The sequence below is a fragment of the Sus scrofa genome, chromosome 4 (assembly GCF_000003025.6).
Source record: "Sus scrofa isolate TJ Tabasco breed Duroc chromosome 4, Sscrofa11.1, whole genome shotgun sequence".
Lineage (NCBI taxonomy): Eukaryota > Metazoa > Chordata > Mammalia > Artiodactyla > Suidae > Sus > Sus scrofa.
The window spans coordinates 82,934,979-82,954,254 of record NC_010446.5 but is presented as its reverse complement, the minus strand read 5'-3'; the positions used below and the strand labels follow the sequence as shown (position 1 = coordinate 82,954,254).

General features: G+C 37.6%; 1 protein-coding gene across 20 annotated transcripts in view; it reads left to right on the top strand.

Moving 5' to 3' along the window:
- Positions 1-19,276, top strand: part of DCAF6 (DDB1 and CUL4 associated factor 6) — a 158,143-nt gene that overhangs the window by 115,464 nt on the left and 23,403 nt on the right. For 6 of the 20 annotated variants that reach the window (XM_021089466.1, XM_021089449.1, XM_021089454.1 and 3 more), the window contains 4 exons: positions 750-865; positions 2,610-2,693; positions 2,910-3,225; positions 9,965-10,006. In XM_021089466.1, coding sequence (XP_020945125.1) covers positions 750-865; positions 2,610-2,693; positions 2,910-3,225; positions 9,965-10,006 — 558 coding nt within the window. The remainder of the gene's footprint in view (positions 1-749; positions 866-2,609; positions 2,694-2,909; positions 3,226-9,964; positions 10,007-19,276) is intronic. The other 14 variants (XM_021089469.1, XM_021089465.1, XM_021089456.1 and 11 more) reach the window with 3 other exon arrangements.

The following is a 19,276-nucleotide window of genomic DNA, read 5'->3' as shown; positions in this document are numbered from 1 at the left end:
TTTAATTTTAACTTTAGTCAGATTGTTATACATTTTCCTCTATTTTCTTTCCCAGACAGTCTCCTTCTTACACATATGTCATGATTTGTCACATAGTGTTCATTGAAAATTATTTAAATTGGTCTGGGATTCTGTTCTAGCCATAAATTCTAGCATAGTTATGGTCATCATCAGGTAGGTATTAAAACTAAAACAGAAAACATTATTCTCTTCTACAAAACCATGGCGCTCAGTCACTTGCCATATCTGAACAACTATCTAGAACAGGCAGTGATCCACAGACTGTGTTCAAAGACCTAAGAAATTTCCAGGCCTCTTTTCAAGTATTAATTTAAAAGTAGCCTAGAACAACAAAGTCTAAAAGGGCATGTGCTCAAAGCCTGTAAATTAATTAAGGATTTGGATATGGTGAACCATCTCTACCATAGAAGAGAAGAGAGATTATGTGATTAAATTAAAATTCAGTTGAGAGACTTGTAGAAATATGTACCAGATCATAAAAGCATCAAAACAATGAAGAAGTGATCCTTAAAGTTTTTAAGTCTTTTTAAAAGATTATAGTGGATTAGAATAATCACCTTGATTTTATGTGATGTTTTGCAGGTACTATTAAAATAATAAATCATGAAATATTTTATTTGTCGTCTGAATTTTTTTTATCAACTTCTCTAGTTGTAAAATACAAAAATTACCCTAAGTTTATGTTTATTAACATCTTGATGGAATCACTTATCTTGTCTTGATGGTAGGAGCAGTACTGCCTCAAGTTCTAGAGGAAATGGAAGCCACTGCAAAGCTGAGGATCAGGAGGAATCCTTGGTCCCACAGAGTTCAGTGCAACCACCAGAAGGAGAGACTGAAATAAGTAAGGTGTTATTTTGCTTTTGTCATTACAAAACCCAGTGTTGGATGTTTACTTAATTTTCTGTTACCTCAGTGCTGCAATTTTGTTTCCTATTTTTAGTAGATTAGTTTTACCCCAGTAGTACAGTCATTGTTATTAATAAGCAAACAGAAAATGCAAAAGGTGAGGACCTTAAGCATTTAAGATAGGACATCACAGTGAAGCACAGTTCCCCTCTGTGGACGCAATTACCAAGATAGATTGTCATCGTACTGAACATATGTGAGATGTAAATGTTGGTTCAAATTATCCTTAGCGTTTTTATACCTAGCAGTGAAATCCAGAGTATCTGTCTTGATATTTTTTTCAGAGTATAGGTGGTTTATGGAGGGGAAAAAAGGAATAAAATCTGAACAGGCTATGAATGAATCCTATTTCTTACAGGAAATGCCATTTAGGAAATGTTTTTAGAACCCTTTTGTAGAATATTTTTATGTAATCATATGAAATTTAGGGGCTAGGACAGCCTAAAACACAGTAGATTTTCAAAAAGTACTTGAAAATGAAGGAATATGGAGTTCCCGTCATGGCGCTGCAGAAACGAATCCAACTAGGAACCATGAGGTTGCAGGTTCAATCCCTGGCCTCGCTCAGTGGGTTAAGGATTTGGTGTTGCCTTGCCATGAGCTGTGTGTAGGTCGCAGATGTGGCCCCAGATCTGGCGTTGCTGTGGCTCTGGTGTAGGCCGGCGGCAACAGGTCCAATTCGACCTGTAGCCTGGGAACCTCCATATACCGTGGGTGTGGCCCTAAAAGGACAAAAGACCAAAAAAAAAAGAGGAATAAATGGATTCTTTTTCATTAAATGGATAGATGCCTCATTATAACAGAGTTTACAGGAATTTGTTTATTTATTTATTTTTGTCTTTTTAGGGCTGCACCTGCTGCATATGGAGGTTCCCCAGGGTAGGGGTCCAATCAGAACTGTAGCCACCGGCCTGCACCAGAGCCACAGCAACACCAGATTCAAGCTGTGTCTGTGACCTACATCACAGCTCACTGCAATGCCAGATCCTTAACCCACTGAGTGAGGCCAGGGATTGAACCTGCAGTCTCATGGTTCCTCATCGGATTCGTTTGTGCTGCACCACGATGGGAACTCCTTTTTTTTTTTAGTTTACAGAAATTTAAATGTATGTAAAATAACTGTCTGGTAAGCAGATGTCCAGGTAGAAACAAAAATACTGATCCTTCACACGTCTTGGAATTAAATCCCAAAATAAGTATTTTCAATGGCCTGACAGAATTTATGGTGGGGTCAGCTTTATTATTTGTTGATGATAGTTCAAATTAGAACAAGTGCATGATAAAGGGGCAGAAAAATACTCAGTTTTAAGTTTAGATTTTATGAAGATTAGGGAAAAAAAGCAAGATTAAGGAATGTCAGTTGTGAGGGATAATCTAAAGCAGAGGTTCTTCATATAGAGTTCATGAAGGTCCATGCTTTGATAGGCCTTGGGAAGGGGCAGTGGGCACAATTGCACGTCTTTCCCTGATAGTGTTTGTACAATTGTGTGTGCACATACAGAGTGTTTACCTTGGGGGAAGGAGTGGTGATGGGGAGGTCCCGCTCCTATGTGAGTGTCAAAAGTGTCTGTGACCCAAAAGGGGTTAAGAACTGCTTATACATAGGAAAACTGGAGTATTAAATTGGTATTTATTTTCCTCAAATTTAGGATTTAATGATAATTTGGTTTAATTCCCAGAATCTCTTGAAGAATCATCAGAGGATGTGACACTTCAGGAGGGTACATCTGCAGAAAACACAGTACAGAACCATATAGATATAGGTGAGTTGTCTTGGTCTCTTTAGGTAATTCATAGGAAAATAATAAGCCTTAATCTGTGTTAGTCTCTCCAGAGTTAAGATCATTTCCAAATAGATGTGTTGTGGAATTTTCTTCTCCATCTAGACTTTATCTTAAAAAATGTCTTTGTCAGCTCTAAAACTAGATTAAATAATTAGTGTTGCCGAAGTAACTAATTGTTACTTTGTTTTCCAACAGCACAATCAGATAAACTTACTTCTGAGACATTGGGTTCTAGCTCAGAAGAAAGGAATGACTTCAATCTTGATGGCCCTTGTGGGGTTCCAGAAGAATCCACTTTGTCTGAACAAGACAAGGAACCAGGAACTTCAGATCAAACTAGCACTGAAAGTGCTACCAGCCATCCTGAACCTCAGGCACAAACCGAAGCCGTTGGACCTTCAGCTCAGGAGGAAACATTGGCCAGAGACTCTGCTCTCCAGGACACAGATGACAGTGACGATGACCCAGTCCTGATCCCAGGGGCAAGGTATCGAGCAGCACCTGGTGATAGGTTGGTAAATTTTTAATCAACATGAACTATAAAAAATATAATTCAGGAGTTCCCGTCGTGGCGCAGTGGTTAATGAATCCGACTAGGAACCATGAGGTTGCGGGTTCGGTCCCTGCCCTTGCTCAGTGGGTTAACGATCCGGCGTTGCCGTGAGCTGTGGTGTAGGTTGCAGATGCGGCTCGGATCCCGCGTTGCTGTGGCTCTGGCGTAGGCTGGTGGCTACAGCTCCGATTGGACCCCTAGCCTGGGAACCTCCATATGCCGCGGGAGCGGCCCAAAAAATAGCAACAATAACAACAACAACAACAAAAAAGACAAAAGACAAAAAAAAAAAAATATATATATATATATATATAATTCACAGGGTTTTGTTTCTGGTCACATTAAAGGAGTCTGTTTTTGACCCTTACTTCCTCTAAGGGTGTTTTCAGTTGTATAAACTCACAGAATTTTCTAAACTGTAAATGGTTCCACATATTACATTCTTTGAGAAAACTGTGCTTTAAGAGGAGAACAAAAAGTCTCCTTGTTCTGTATCTTCAGCTCTAAGGCTTGTTCCTCAATTTATAGATCAAGAAGAAGGAATGTTAAGAATGACCAACAGGTTATTTATAAAGTTAGGGTTATATTTAGTTGTCAGATTGTCCTGTAGACACCCTGGCCTTTACCAGTTTTGAGTGTTTTTTTTTTTTTTTCAGTGTTCAATTTTTGTGCTTTTCTTGTGACGCTGGATTCAGGTGGTGTTAGTAGTAGTTCTCTCTTTGACATGTTTTTCTGTGATTTCTACTAAACTGAACAACTTAGTTTCAAAAATGAAAAATCACAGCAAATAACAAATATTATAACTATAATAAAATTAAATTGCTAACATATTCATATACTTTTTCCATTTTTCATTTTGTATATTCATAAGGATATATTTAATTTTTTAAGTAAAGTAAATCTTTTAAAGTATAGTGCATTCCATACTTTTCTAAAACTATTTCTACAATTTGTGTCTAGTGCCATCGTATCTCATTTTGTTATGTCCTCTTCCAAAGAATCAGATTTTATCTTTAAAATGTTTACACAGGTATGAAGAACCATTTCACTCCTTCCTTCCTTCCTTTCTTTCTTTTCGTGCTTTTTAGAGACACACCCATGGTATACAGAAGTTCCCAGGCTAGGGGTCAAATCTGAGCTGCAGCTGCTGACCTATGCCACAGCGTCAGCAACTCGAGATCCTAGCCACGTCTGTGTTATACACCACAGCTCAGGGCAATGCCAGATCCTTAACCCACTGAGTGAGGACAGGGATCAAACCCACAACCTCATGGATACTAGTCGGGTTGTTACCACTGAGCCACAATAGGAAATCCCTCACTTACTTTTATGCTCAATAAACTGGCTGTTTATGAAATATTCTGATATTTCTGTCAAGTGAAAAAAAGAAGGAAAAGATTAATTTACCATTAAAGAATGGCAAGATTATGTAATAATCACGGTCATAATGACTTGGATTCTGGTTTTACCCTTTACCAGCTATTTAGTCATTCACATTACTTAATATCTCTTTAAGGTTCAGTTCCCTTATGTGTAAAACTCAGGTTATGATTATCTAGAATTATTGTCAGAATTTAGGAAAAAAATCCCAATCAAGACCTGTCCAAATTGAAAGCACTGAATAAATGATAGCTTTATTAAGCAACCAAGATATTCTCTGTAGCTACTTAGACTTAAAAAGAAGTTACAGTAAGAATAGCTCTAGGGATAAAGACTAACAGAGGACAAGCAGAATTCCTGAACTATAGGTAGTAGTTCAGTGAAATTGTTTTTTCTTAACTATGAAAAGGTAAGAGTTCCTACCGTGGCATAACAGGATCAGGTACATTTTGGGAGTACTGGGACAAAGGTTCAATCCTTGGCCCGGCACAGTGGGTTAAGGACCTGATGTTGCTGCAGCTGCAGCTTAGATCACAACTGTGGCTTAGATTTGATACCTAGCGTGGGAACTCCATATGCCATGGGATGGCCAAAAAAAAAAAAATTACGTACATTCCTTTAGTCATATTTGGTCAAGGTGTTTACTTTGCAGTGACTCTGTTTTCAAATGTAGAGGAAGTAATCTTTGCCTATCTTTGTATTTAGAGATTAATTAAACATCTTCTCTTTACCTGCCACACATTGGCTTCAATATTCTTAGTATGTATTTTGGATAAGTAAAACATAATGTCATTTTTTTCTATATCCAGAGTGAGTCCTTTAGAGTATTATCACCACTTGATATATGCAGATAAGATTGGCACAATTTGAAAATCAAATTGATGGTTTCTAAAACCAAGGGTAGAGAGCTAACATCTATAATTATTTTAAGCTTGTACATTTATGGCTTTCTAAGTATATAAGCAAACATATGTCCCTGTTTTTTTCTGTACTTCACATAGCTAAAAACCATACTAAGGTCATAAGTGAAAATATAATTTAAGTATCCACTTTCTAGTAAAAAGCATCATGTCACTTACCAGATCTGTTTGCTTAAGTAAGAAATCGTATATATCTAGAAAATAATATAGACACTTGTAAAAAAATCATAATTATTTACCGCTTCTAGTCAGGCCAATTATTTAACACTTACACCTAGTCTGCTTTACAACTGAGGAAACTGAGGTGCTTAGGAGGGGTTTTTTATTTTCTAGACCAAAGGAGATTTTTTTATTTTTTTTTTTTTTTTTTGTCTTTTTGCTATTTCTTGGGCGGCATATGGAGGTTCCCAGGCTAGGGGTTGAATTGGAGCTGTAGCCACCGGCCTACGTCAGAGCCACAGCAACTCGGGATCCGAGCCGTGTCTGCAACCTACACCACAGCTCACGGCAACGCCGGATCGTTAACCCACTGAGCAAGGGCAGGGACCGAACCCGCAACCTCATGGTTCCTAGTCGGATTCGTTAACCTCTGCGCCACGACGGGAACTCCCAGATTTTTTTTTTTTACACACAGTAGTAAAACATGAATGAGAAAGGAGGATTTTGGGAGAGGGCGGGTCCTAGAGAATCCAGAACATCTTGCAGCATATTGTTTTTATTTTGGCTGTCTTACTAGAAACTAGAGGATCTTTTGATTAAGCATTATCATTTTCATAATACTTAGATGATTTATATGTTTTAAGGGTTCCTGAGGTTTGGATCTGCCACAAAAGTGGCCTCTGATAGCCTTAATGACCCAAGAAACCCAGTGCTGAACTAAACTAGCAGAATCTTTTGGAGGTGGGATAATCAGGGGCCGCAGCCTGGAAGTGACCCTATTTCTCACATGGACTCAAATTCATGTGCTCATGGTTAGAGCCAGATTTGAAGCCACCTCTGAGTCTGCATTTGCTTCCCTGCTTTTTTTTTTTTAACTAAATATTATTCAGTCTTCTTTATACTCAGTTTAGTTCATTCTGTATACTGTTGTGTTTCATTCTGTGGGACATAGTAGTAAACTTAAGAGTAACGGAAGAATAATATAATTCCTTCCTTTGAGAAAACTAATTTATTGAAGAAGAGAGGACAAATACACATACAGTAAATATGTGAAATTAAATATAATATTTTATATATATACATACACACACCAAATTATACATATTGAGGTAATGCTAAAGTGATTATAGACTACTTCACAATTATATCAAGTTTTCCTTTTAAATTTGCATTATTTTTTCCTAGCTATTTACCAAAAAATTATAAATAATGGAAAATCTTCCTTCTGATTTTTGTTAAGTAATTTTGATAGTTCTAACTTCCTTAGCACCATATTCATTAAATCATGAACTATCTATGCAAAGTATACTTTTCTGTACCTTTCTAAAGACTCTTCTTACTTGAGATAACTGCCCATTTATCTTCTAAGTTTTGGAGGAATAGGTATGTTGACTTTTAATCTAAAGAGAAAGTTTTAAGAAATTTTGCTTCTTAAGAACCTGAAAAGAATCATCTACCAGCTTGTAAGTAGGCATATGGTTTTTGAGAATTTCTATTTCCAAAGGGACAAAGAATTCCAAAGCTCTGTTATAAAAAAAATCATACCATTTGGTTCTTAGAATCTAAGGATACATTTCACACTTGGATGAAATGCCCAACTAAAAGGATGCATATCTTAAAGCTCCCCCACCCCTTGCCCTTGACACCATTTTAGAAACCTAGATTAGTTTGATATGTCAGAGGAATGGTCCCAAAATTAAGACAGTAAAAGTCTGTACTTAGATCTGTACTTTAATTGTATAAGGAATTATACAGTGGATCTCATAACTTTTTTGCCCCACATTTAATTTTTATTAATGAAACCTAAAAAGTTTATGGCTAAGCCATTTTTGACACAGATTTAGTAAAAATATCAAAACAGTTCTTTGTAATGCAAAGTTATGACTTTTTATTTACTTTTTTATTTTTTGTCTTTTTTTTTGGCCACACCCATAGTATAAGGGAGTTCCCAGGCTAGGGGTTGAATCAGAGGTATAGCTACAGGCCTATGTCACAGCCACAGTAATGCATGGTCCGAGCCATGTCTGCAGCCTACCATAGCTCACAGCAATGCCAGATCCTTAATCCACTGAGCGAGGCCAGGGATCAAACCCTCATCCTCATAAAGACTAGTCGTGTTCATTACTGCTGAGCCATGATGGGGACTCCTATGACTTTTTAATAGATTTGCATCCTTATAATTTGAGTAAATAAATATGACCCAGGTTTTCACTTCTGGGCTGAGATCAAGCATGAGAAGGAAATGTCTTAGAAAATAAACATAGATGTTTCAAAATAGAATGCTCTTCTCATTAACTATAGCTTGTCTTGGTATAAATATAACTGGGACTCTGTAGCAGAGGTCAGCAGACTTTTTCCCTAAAAAGCCAGATAGTGAATATTTTAGGCTTTGCTGGCCAAAGAGGCAAAATGAAGGGTATTTTATAGGCATTTATATAATCATTTAAAATATAACCATTTACAAACAAAAATTGTTCTTTGCCTATGGGCCATTATAAAAACAGGCAGCTGGCCAGATTTTGCCCAAGAACTGTAGTTTGGTGATCCCTGTTTTATAGCAAATTGGTCTTAGAGCAAGAAACCAAGCTATAGTGTATGGTAAAGTGCCTCTACTGACAGATAACCAGAGTTTAAAACAATGAAATCAGTAAATCACCACATATTTGGTCCCCTTTAACTTTGTCTATAGCAGGAGCACAGAATATTAAATGGAAACTAAATTGAAGAAAGAGATAATTAGTCAAATATATACTTTCTAATGTGGTATTAAAAACAAAAATAAAAGTAGTACATCTATCCCTTAGTGATTTTTTTTTTTTTTTTGGCAATGCCCACAGCATCTGGAAGTTCCTGGGCCTGGGATCGAACCTGAGCCACAGCAGTAATCCAAACAACAGCAGTGACAATGCTGAGTCCTTACCTGCCAAGCTACCAGGGAACACTCTCCCTTAGTGATTTTATATATTAGACTTAGAAACATAAACAGTGGCCCTTGAGAGAAAAGTGATCATATTTTTTTATTTAGATGATCTTCATGTAAACTGTTTTCACAGCGCCAAATCCATGGTATGATGGCTTGGCTGATGTATCTTTCTCTTGCCAAATCCAAGTTTTTTGCTCTCTGGAAAAAAAGACTTATATCTAAGTAAGCTTCCAAAATAAGTTATCACATAGTTTTGAATGATTTTTAGTTATAGACTCAATTAAGATGCTCTAAAGATTGTTTCTTTAAAGATTAAAGATATTAACTCTGTATTGCTTGTTACTCTATTTTAAAAAGCATTTCTTGGTTTTTTTTTGGGGGGGGTAGGGTGTCTTTTTAGGGCCTTACCTGCAGCACATGGAGGTTCCCGGGCTAAGGGTCAAGTTGGAGTTGTAGCTGCCGGCCTAAGCCACAGCCACAGCAACGCGGGATTTAAGCCACATCTGCAACCTACACCACAGCTCAAGGCAACGCCAGATCCTTAACCCACTGAGCAAGACCAAGAATCGAGAATACGAATTTTCATAGATACTAGTTGGTTTCATTAACCGCTGAGCCACAATGGGAACTTCCTAAAAGCTTTTCTTAGTTGCATAGAAATTTGGTTCCATTTACCTACTCTGGATTCTGTGGATATGGCCTTCATTTTTAAAGTCAAAATTCTTTGTATACTATAAATTTGCTACTATCTATTTAGTCATCATTATAATTGCTTTTACAATATTTCTAATGATTCAAGTTTATTCTTTATTAAGATTGCAGAGAAAAAGAGTAATCATAGAGAAAGAATTGAACTCCTAGGGAGTTGAAAGCTGTTATTCTTTGCTTGCTCATTATATAGTCTTATGGTTAGGACAAATGAGTCAGCTCAGGTCTTAATTATTTAGTTCCCAAAGAGCAGCTCAGCCCTGGGGAGCTAATGTAGGTGTTCTAGTGGATGGTATTGATAATAGGAATCTGTGCAGTTCCGTATAGTTTCTAACAGGGTCAGGTTCTAGTCTACTTAAAAGATTAAAGGGGTTGAGTGCAATGTCTTCCTTCTAATCTGTCTTCAGTGGGTGTTTCTGTTTCTTTAATTGCCTCATACACATTTAGTTGAATGACATATTCTCACATAATACCATAAATCACAAAGAGAAACAAAAGTTTTTTAGATTTAGATGATTAATGATAACAGTAGTGGCCTTAATGCTTTAAATATTTGATTCTTTGAAGTCTTTGTGAGTGACTTTAGTTATTGTGTTCCCTTCAATAGATTTAATATCAGAGGAACAACAATAGGTGATAGAATAATGAGGTAATTCAGTATGTTCCTTCATTATTTTACTTTTTCCTTATGATGAATTTTTTGCCAGGTCCTCTTTTTCCACAGCTAACCACCTTTCCTATTAACAGTTTTACGTCTTTGAACTTACTGAACTCTAAGTGCTAAGCATTGTAAAGCTGGTTGCTTTTCACAAACTGTATTTAGCTGCATGCACTGCATGGGAATAGAATGAAAAGAAATTTCCTGTGTGCAGATATAATTGATGTTCACTACAAGTGTGTCATATGATAAAGTAACTGTAATCTGAAATGATATATTTTAAATATTAATTACTTGCTCTGAATATTTTGTTGAAGAATTGGGGGTAATAATTAGCAACTTTCTGGTATCATCAAATATACTCACTCTCCTTGAGATCAGTAACAAAAAATGGACTTGAATCTAATTTTGTGCATGGGTTTAAGAGTTGATTTTCTTTAAATAAAGCAGTTTTCTCATAAATAGCTTAGTAACTTAAGAATATCACACTCTAAATATTAAGTGATACATAATTCTCAGACAATTCTATAATTTGAAGATTAACAATGGGGTAAAATTTAAATATAACTTTAAAGTGAACTTCGGTTCTATTATTCATTTACCCTAAACCTGGTTTGCTGACAAAATCAACCTGTACATACTTCTAGTGGCACATGTCATTTGTTATCATTTGTTTCTAAAACAAAGTGGAATATAAAACATATAGCAACAAATAGAAGTGTAATTGGTAAAGTTCCGGATGGGGAGTACAGAAATGGTGAAAGAAGCCAAAAAATATTGTAGATGTATAAAAATCCCTGATCAACTCCCATTCTCACGAGGGTTCCTATATATAAAATCTCAAAATTATTTTTGTTTTTGTGCTGTTATTTTAACATTAAGGTGTATTTGAAGCAACTTTTTATAAAAATAGTCTGTTGCTAGCTATCACTTTCTAGATAAGTAACAGTAGAATGGAATTTCTTTCAAGACTTTTTAATTTTCTGATTAACACCTTGTAGCCTAAGCATTCAAGGCCAATTTCTGTTTTGTCAGTAAAGATTGCAACTTAAAAGTACCATGTTGCTCTAAATGGAAATGGAGGGCATCCTGTGCTTACGGCTTTTGCCAAGAATTGCTCCTATGCTCTACATCTGGAGTGTCTCTAAATACACCTTAGGCCTCCATATCTTTACTTACTTTGTGCCTTCTAACTGAAATGACCTCCTGTCACCATCATTTTGGCCACCTCATCTTTGAACAACATTCACCTTAAGCTGCTCTCTTTGGAAACTTGTCCTGGCCTGTACATTGCATAATCCCAAGTAGGGCTGAACAATTCTTCTCTGTGCCTTTATAAATATATCTGTTATGCTGTCTGTAACACTTCATTGCATATATCTATGTATATGTTTTCCTGTGTAACATGTAAGCACCTTTAAGGCCAGCATAATACATGGATATATAAATAAAAGTTGGCCCAAGAAAAGGTACCTTTTTTATCTAAAACTCTAGCTAAGTTTTTATTCATATTTCTTTAGATGAGTAGCTGGCTTATTGTTTTAGTCTGCTTCTTAAAACTTGAAATGAAACGAGAAGCTATGAATTTTTAGGGGGTCTGACAACCTTCCTACACATTTGATGACTTGCTAGAAAGACAGAACTAATAGTCACTTGTAATCATGGCTATAGTTTATTATGACAGGGAAAAAAGAAACATCAGACAGAGCCTAGAAGATCCAAGCATAAGCTTCCAACACTCTTTCTCTCAAGATGGGCCATACAATGTGCATCTTCTTCCAGCAATAAAATGTGGTAACATTTGTATAGTTTATCAGCCCAGAGAAGCCTGCAGTTTTCCTGGGGGCTGGCCACATAGGCACGCTCTGCACCCAACCACAGCTACCTAAATTCCAGACCCTATGTTCTCCAGAAATCACATTATTTGTACAGACTACCTAGGCAAGCAGGTACAGAAGGGTTCAGGGTCCCACACAGGCAGAAAAATGGAGGCAACATTCCAAAAGTCAAGTTCCCAGACACCAGCCAAGGACCAGCCTTGGAAACAGCCCCTTCTAAAGATAGAGCCCTAGGCCTGCTGTCCTTTATCTCCATACTGATGCATTTTGAGGCAAAGAATTCAGCAACCCTCCTTCCCCCCTCCACCTCCCCGCACATACGCAGAAGGAGTGGAAACGAGACACTCACCTATTTCAGATACTTGTAAAGACACGTGGTTTGGGTTGGGAGGGTGGGGCACACCCATGGTATGTGGAAGTTCCTGGGCCAGAGCTCAAACCCATGCTACTGCCATAACCAAAGCTACTACAGTGACAATGCTGAATCCTTAATCACTTTTGTCACAAGGGACCTCCAAAGTATGTGTTGAAATGACTGAAATTCCAACCCAGAGACCTTTCTTGTTGTTAACAATAGGTGACTTGTTAATACCAACATAGCTTTTACTATAAATAAGTGCTTTAGGGCACTTAAAAGTATTATTTTTTAAGAAAACATATCTTTTCTAAATTATTATTCACAGGTTTGTTTGGATAGCAGACTTTTTTTTTTTTTTTTCCCTTTTTACAGCTGTATTTTCCTTTTTACAGCTGTCTGGTAGACAGCAAACTTTTATTTATTTATTTATTTTATTTAAGGCCACACCTGCAGCATGTTGAAGTTCCTGGGCTAGGGGCTGAAATGGGCCACAGCCACGGCAATGCAGAATGCAAGCCTTATCTGCAACCTGTGCCTCAGCTTGTGGCAACACTGGATCCTTAACCCATTGTGCGAGGCCAGGGATTGAACCCGCATCCTCATGGACACTATGCTGGGTTCTTAACTCACTGAACTGCAATGGAAACTCCCAAGCAAACTTCTTTCTATTGATAATTTGATGGTAAATTTGAGCTTAACTCTGGATAATCACAAATTCTAAATTGAGAGGTTCAAATCAGTGAGGTTTTCTTCCAAAAAAACCCACTAAGTTAATATGAGAAAAAAAGTATGTATAATATAAATTAAAAGAACTTATGATTTTTGAACTTGGTGTACTGGTATTCAGAGTTAAATGAGCATGCCCAGTGAGGCATAAATAAATAGAATTTAACTTATTCTTTGGTTTTACTATCTTTTCTTTGACACATACCATAGCAACTTTGGTTCTTGTACCAAAGTTTTATAACTGCTCTGAAAATAGAGCATAGAAATGTAATATTTATTACAGAAATTCTCCTATTGCAGAGGTCAAGGGAGGATGTGGGAATTGAGACTAGCATTCCTGTGTTTATAAAAACCTAAAGTCAGTCTCAAATTTTGTAAAATAAATGCAAACTCAGTTTATTTTAAGGTGGAAGAATTTAATTTTGAAATTAGCAAAGTGGAGGTTACTCTTGCCACAGGTGTTCTGATACCCTATAGTGATGTCACAGAGTTTGGGAAATAGTACATTGTCTATTCTTCTTTTTCAAATTTATAAACAACATTAGTAAAATAAAGCCTCTGAGAAAACTTGCAACAAGGAAATCTTTTTGTTTTCCACATTTGTTTGAACACAAACATATTTTGTGAAACACCTAATGAAAAATCCCACAATTTAGAAAATGCTCTTTTAGGTTATTACAATTTATATTCCAGATTGTGACTATCAATTTCATTAGACTAGGAGACTCTTAGGCTTTCTTTCAGTATTTCATACCTGCATTTCACACATCTTTGTTCAGTTTAATTCAGAATTCACATGCTGTAGTTCTAGTCATGTCCTCATGTTCTGTCCTTAGGATGGTATCCTTTTATATTAACCTCTTTTGGCTACTGAATTACTCTTTTAAAAAGTCATTTAATTCCAGGTTGAATAAATCAGTTCTCTCCTAATCTCTGATTAAACCATGTTTCTCTCCCCTAAGATTTTGTTCTTCTACAAGCTGTCTCAATAAGATCAATAGTACTGATTAATATGTACCACTCTACCTTTATGTAAAGGTGTTTTATAGAAGGATTTTCCCGTTGAAAACAATAGGCAAATTAATTCACTTTTATATTTTTAGTGCTGTTTAAGAATGTCTCTTTATGTTTTAGCCTAGCTTTTTAGCTACTAAATGTGCCAGTTTAGTATTTTTTAAAATTAACACATATGGATTATTTCTGATTGGTATAACTTGCAAATTTAAGCTTAGAGTCATCTTAAGAAATTGTGCTGACCATTTTAGAAACAGTTTTCTAGAATATGAAGTGTTAAAATATAAAGACTTTTTTTCCCCATCTTTTAAATACTGTCTTTGAAATAGAATAACGGCTAATACTTTGATGTTTTTCTTTGAAATTCTTGGATGAATCAGTTTCGTATTTATTAATGAATTAATTTAGTAAACTATATGAACCAGACCCTTGTGGATGCTGGTGATAGAAGGATAATGAAAACACATCCTCTCTGAGCTGTCGGCTCAGTGGCATACACAGACATGCATAAATAATTACAACACAGTAATTGCAGTGATAGAACGGTGCATTAGCAATGGGATTATTAAGGGCTCCTAACCTAATCTAAGGAAAGGGAGAATTATGTTTTTATAATCTTTGGCTTCTGACACTATCATTGTTGATTGACATGTGGCTCATTTTCTTTATTCATATAGTTAATAATGTAATAAATGCCCATGAACCTATCATCCAACCCAAGAACTAGAAAATTACTAGTACTTTAGATCTACCTATACTTCTCCCTATTCTGTCCCCCTGCCCACTATACCAGCAGTAACCACTTTCTTGAATGTTATATGTATAATGCCTTGCTTAAAAAAAAAAAAATGAAGAATTATCATATAAACATAAAGGCCAAAACAATGTGTTACTTAATTTGTTTTACCTACTTTTGAGTTTTATTTAAAAAAGGATGTCCTGCTGTAAATGGAACTTGGGCTTGCTATCTTTTTTTTCCAGTCAACATTACGTTACTAAGATTGATCCATGTTGTTACGTACAGCTATTGCTCAGTCACTTTTACTGCTGTATTATAACTTATTGTATGACTGACTATACCATAATTTATCCTTTTTCCTATTAATGGGTGTTTAGGTTGTTTCCAGTGTTGACCTGTAACAAATAGACTGCTTGGTCTTTCTTCAGCAAAGATGAGTTTATTTTGGATCAGTCAGAAAGTTGCAGTTTGGAGTCTGCAACCACAAGGAGCCACATGCGGGTGGCTCCCCAACCCCCACCCCAAGAGAGGGAAGGATAATGCTTTCTTAGGAAAAGGAAGGTGGGAGGGCTGTGGTAAACGAAGAGTTTGGCTTTTCATTGGCTGAGTCTTTGTTAGAAAGGAGAGGAGTCTTTCTTCTTCCTGTTGGGCTCACAGGACATGAGATCTCCCCATCCTGGTCTCCAGCTGTATTTAATATAGGTTTCTGTGTATTAATTTTTTACATTTCCTCCTTTTGATCAAGGTCTTTCTCTGAAAGCATGATCAAGAGTCCAGGTTTTTCTAGTTTTAGCTTTTAGTCCTTGAGTGTCAGGAAGGTCCTTTCCTGGATGTAGCATCTCACATCAGGGGAAAGCGCACAGATTAGAAACCTGTTAAGGTCCCTTTTGGGAATTCCCTGGTGGTCTGGTGTTTAGGGATTGGTACTTTAACCTCTGGGGTCCAGGTTCAGTCCCTAGTTGAGAACAGATCCCACATCCCCATGCCAAAAATAATAAGAAGAAATCCATTAAGGTCACATCTGAGTCACTAGGAGGGAAGAGTCTCAGGTACTTTTTATCTAAAGTCCATACGTTATCAAGATCATCGATTTTGGAGATATCTGAAGCATTATGTCATCATCAGCGATTTGGTAACAAACTTCCAACAGGCTTGTTCTGGATGTCTTGGGAAGCTGTCTCATCCGATGTGCTTCAGTGCCAGGAAATCTTTTGTTTCAGGTCACCAGATTATGTGCAGGTCCAGTGAGGGTTTAGTGCTTTCCTTAGGTGTGTCAGATGAATCTGAAAGTCTATTCCTTGGAATTTGACAGCACAAGGGTTGATTAGCAGTACTTGATAGGGGCCTTTTCCGCAAGGTGGATAAGAGTTCTTCTGAAAGTGTTTGTTTTGGGCTGCACCTGTGGCATGTGGACGTTCCTGGACCAGGGATCAAGCCTATGCCACATCAGTGGTCCAAGCCGCTGCAGTGACAGTGCTGAATCCTTAACCCACCTTGCCACAATGGAACTGCTGGAAGTTTTCTTTTAATAGACAAAATTTCCAACTTGTGCAGTGTGATACTTAAGGTTTTTGTCTCTTGAGGGCAAGGGTGAGAAGATTGCTCTACTAGAACTTTATCTTTGATAGAAGCAGTTAGGCTTTTGCAATACTAGAGTATCTCCCTTTTTATCAGATGTAGGTCAAAAAAAAGCAGGAGACAAGTGTTGGACATCTTGTGACTATCCCAAAGGATAAATAGCTTATGAATTTTAAAAGGGGCAGACCTGAGATTTAAGTAGCCGTGCTTTTGGCCACTGTATTTGGAGGCCTTTGCCAATTGAATCTTTTTTTTTTTTTTTTAATGGCTGCACCCATGGCATCTGGAAGTTCCTGGGCCAGGCATCAAATCCAAGCCACAGCTGTGACCTTTGCCACAGCTGCAGCAACACCCGATCCCTAACCCACTGCACTGGGCTGGGGATCAAACCCATGCTACCCCAGAAACAACACTGGATCCTTAACCTGCTGCTGCACCACAGCAGGAACTCCCAACTGAATTTTAATAATGCCATTAGTGGAGTCAACTAATGGCATTAGTCAAATAATAATATATGTACTAATATCTTATATATTAATATTTAATAATAATAATTAGTTGAATAATTAATTCAGGAGCTGGGTTATACTTTGGACAGGTGGGGCAAGTGAAGTAGGTACTTTTTGCAGCCTTATTAATGTTTCCCCATCAGTATTGATTAATGAAGTTTATCATTTTGGCAGTGGAGCAATGGTTTTAAGCAGGTACAGTGGTGAGTGGGAATTTTTGAGTCCTTGGTAAAACTGGATTGTTATTTGGTCTAAACCAGAGCTTTTTCTTTTTACCACACCAACAGTTGTTGAATTTTCAGTCTTGTTTTTCCTTTTCTGAGATCGATTGTTTGGACCCTCTAGCCAGTTTTTTAAGTTATCATTTAAGGAAATATCCCTTTGGACTATGACAATGGTTTGGCTGCTCTTGGGTCCTTTAAGGGTAGCATTCCTTTCAGAAATACTGGCCGGGTGATTTCTATTTGCCTCCAGAGAGTCAAGTTTGGAATGCACCATAATCTTAATAATAGCTGAAAGTGGCACATAAAAGTGTTGCATTCAGTAATTTCTGAACATAGGGGCCATTTTCTGTTCTTTATTTATTGGCTGCCACATGCAGCAGCTTGATGTGGGATCTCAGTTCCCAGACTGGGGATTGAACTCAGGCCACGATGGTGGAAAGCACTGAGTCCCAACTACTAGACCACCAAAGAACTCCCCATATGGGCCATTTTAAATTGTATGTCCACTAGAAGTAAGGAAGCCGCACTGCTTCCACAACATTGCAAAATCTTGAGCTACTCCAAAAGCATGTCTACTATTAGTATAATGTTCATAGTTTTATCCTTGGCTAAGGTATAATCCTCTTTGAGTGTATCATTCCGTCTCTTGGGTCAAAGTAGCCAGAGGAAAAGATGCTACTCAACAACATCAAAAGGAATTGCAGTAGCATGTCCAGCACAGTATTTGCCATTATCACCTAGGAATTGCTTAATGAAGTTAATTAGTGATTGCCTGAGCCTGATCATATGATGAGTTCATATGGTCTCAACAGTTTTCATCCATTGCTGGACCTGGCCTTCACTAACAAGCATATGAACTAGCTTATATAGGTCCTAGAAACCAGGTTGGTAAGTTTGAATACCTATATTAAGTTCCTCAACAATCTTTGAAGATCTTTAGATACTTTGGGGAAATCTGACTGTGGCTCGCCATTCAGTTTTAGTCCAGGGAGTATAAAGAATTCTAGCCTCTGGATCTTTGGGAGACTTAACTTTTTTTTTTTCTTTTTTAGCTGCCCCATGGCATATGGAGTTCCTAGGCCAGGGATCAGATCCCAGCCATAGCTATGATCCATGGTGCAGCTGCAGAAACCCTGGATCCTCAATCCACTGAGCTGAGCCAGGGATCAAACCTACATCCCAGCACTCTAGAGATGCTGCCAGTCTCGTTGCACCATGCGAAATCCCCAGAAGACTTCATTTGAAAAGAACAGCTTCTGTAAAGTTCAGAGGAAAAGGGAATGGGGAGAATTTCAGAGAAAAGAGAAGATTTGGCAAGAAAATTAGTATAGGCATTTGAAGGTATGGTGAAGGCATAGGTGGCATAGAAGGAAGGAGGAAGATGGCACCAGAGGCAGTATGGATTCAGGGAGCCTAGGGAGAAAGGCAGAATGGTGCTGAAGGCAGAGCCTGAGACAAAGAAGCCAAGGAAGAAGAGCCTGGGTCTTTGGGAGCCATTTTATCTTTCTGTAATCCTTTGTCTTGAAATCCTGTTTTGCAGAGAGACAATTTTGGACTCCTGTAAAGTCAGGGAGCCTCAAAATAACAAAATAAGCCATCTACTCTATTCTGGAATACTCTGAACTGCTATAGTCCAGTTTGGTTTTAAGAAAATTAAGTTTGGGGATTTTAAAAGTTCCCCTTAATGGCTGTTGATATTTTAAATTGCCTTTGGTCAGGTCAATCCAGTTAGTTAGAAATGCTCATAAGAATGGACCTGTTTTTTAAACATAAAAATTAGCCACAGTCCCCATAAGAGGAGCTTCCCTAATACTTAGATAATTAGGATCCCTTTTTTTTTTTTTTTTTTTTTTTTTAGCTATTTCTTGGGCCGCTCCCGCGGCATATGGAGGTTCCCAGGCTAGGGGTTGAATCGGAGCTGTAGCCACCGGCCTACACCAGAGCCACAGCAACGCAGGATCCAAGCCGCGTCTGCAACCTACACCACAGCTCACGGCAACGCCGGATCGTTAACCCACTGAGCAAGGGCAGGGACCGAACCCGCAACCTCATGGTTCCTAGTCGGATTCGTTAACCACTGCGCCACAACAGGAACTCCAGGATCCCATTTTTAAGAGGTTTTTCATCTAGAGAAAACATTTTTTCAGACAGTTTAACAGCAAAACAGCTCAATTCAAACAACTGACCGGCCAGTTCCAGTCAATTCAAAGGCAGCAGCTTTGTCCTGGAGGAGCAAGGACAAAGACTTTTTTTAGCCAGTCTCTAGAGAACAGCC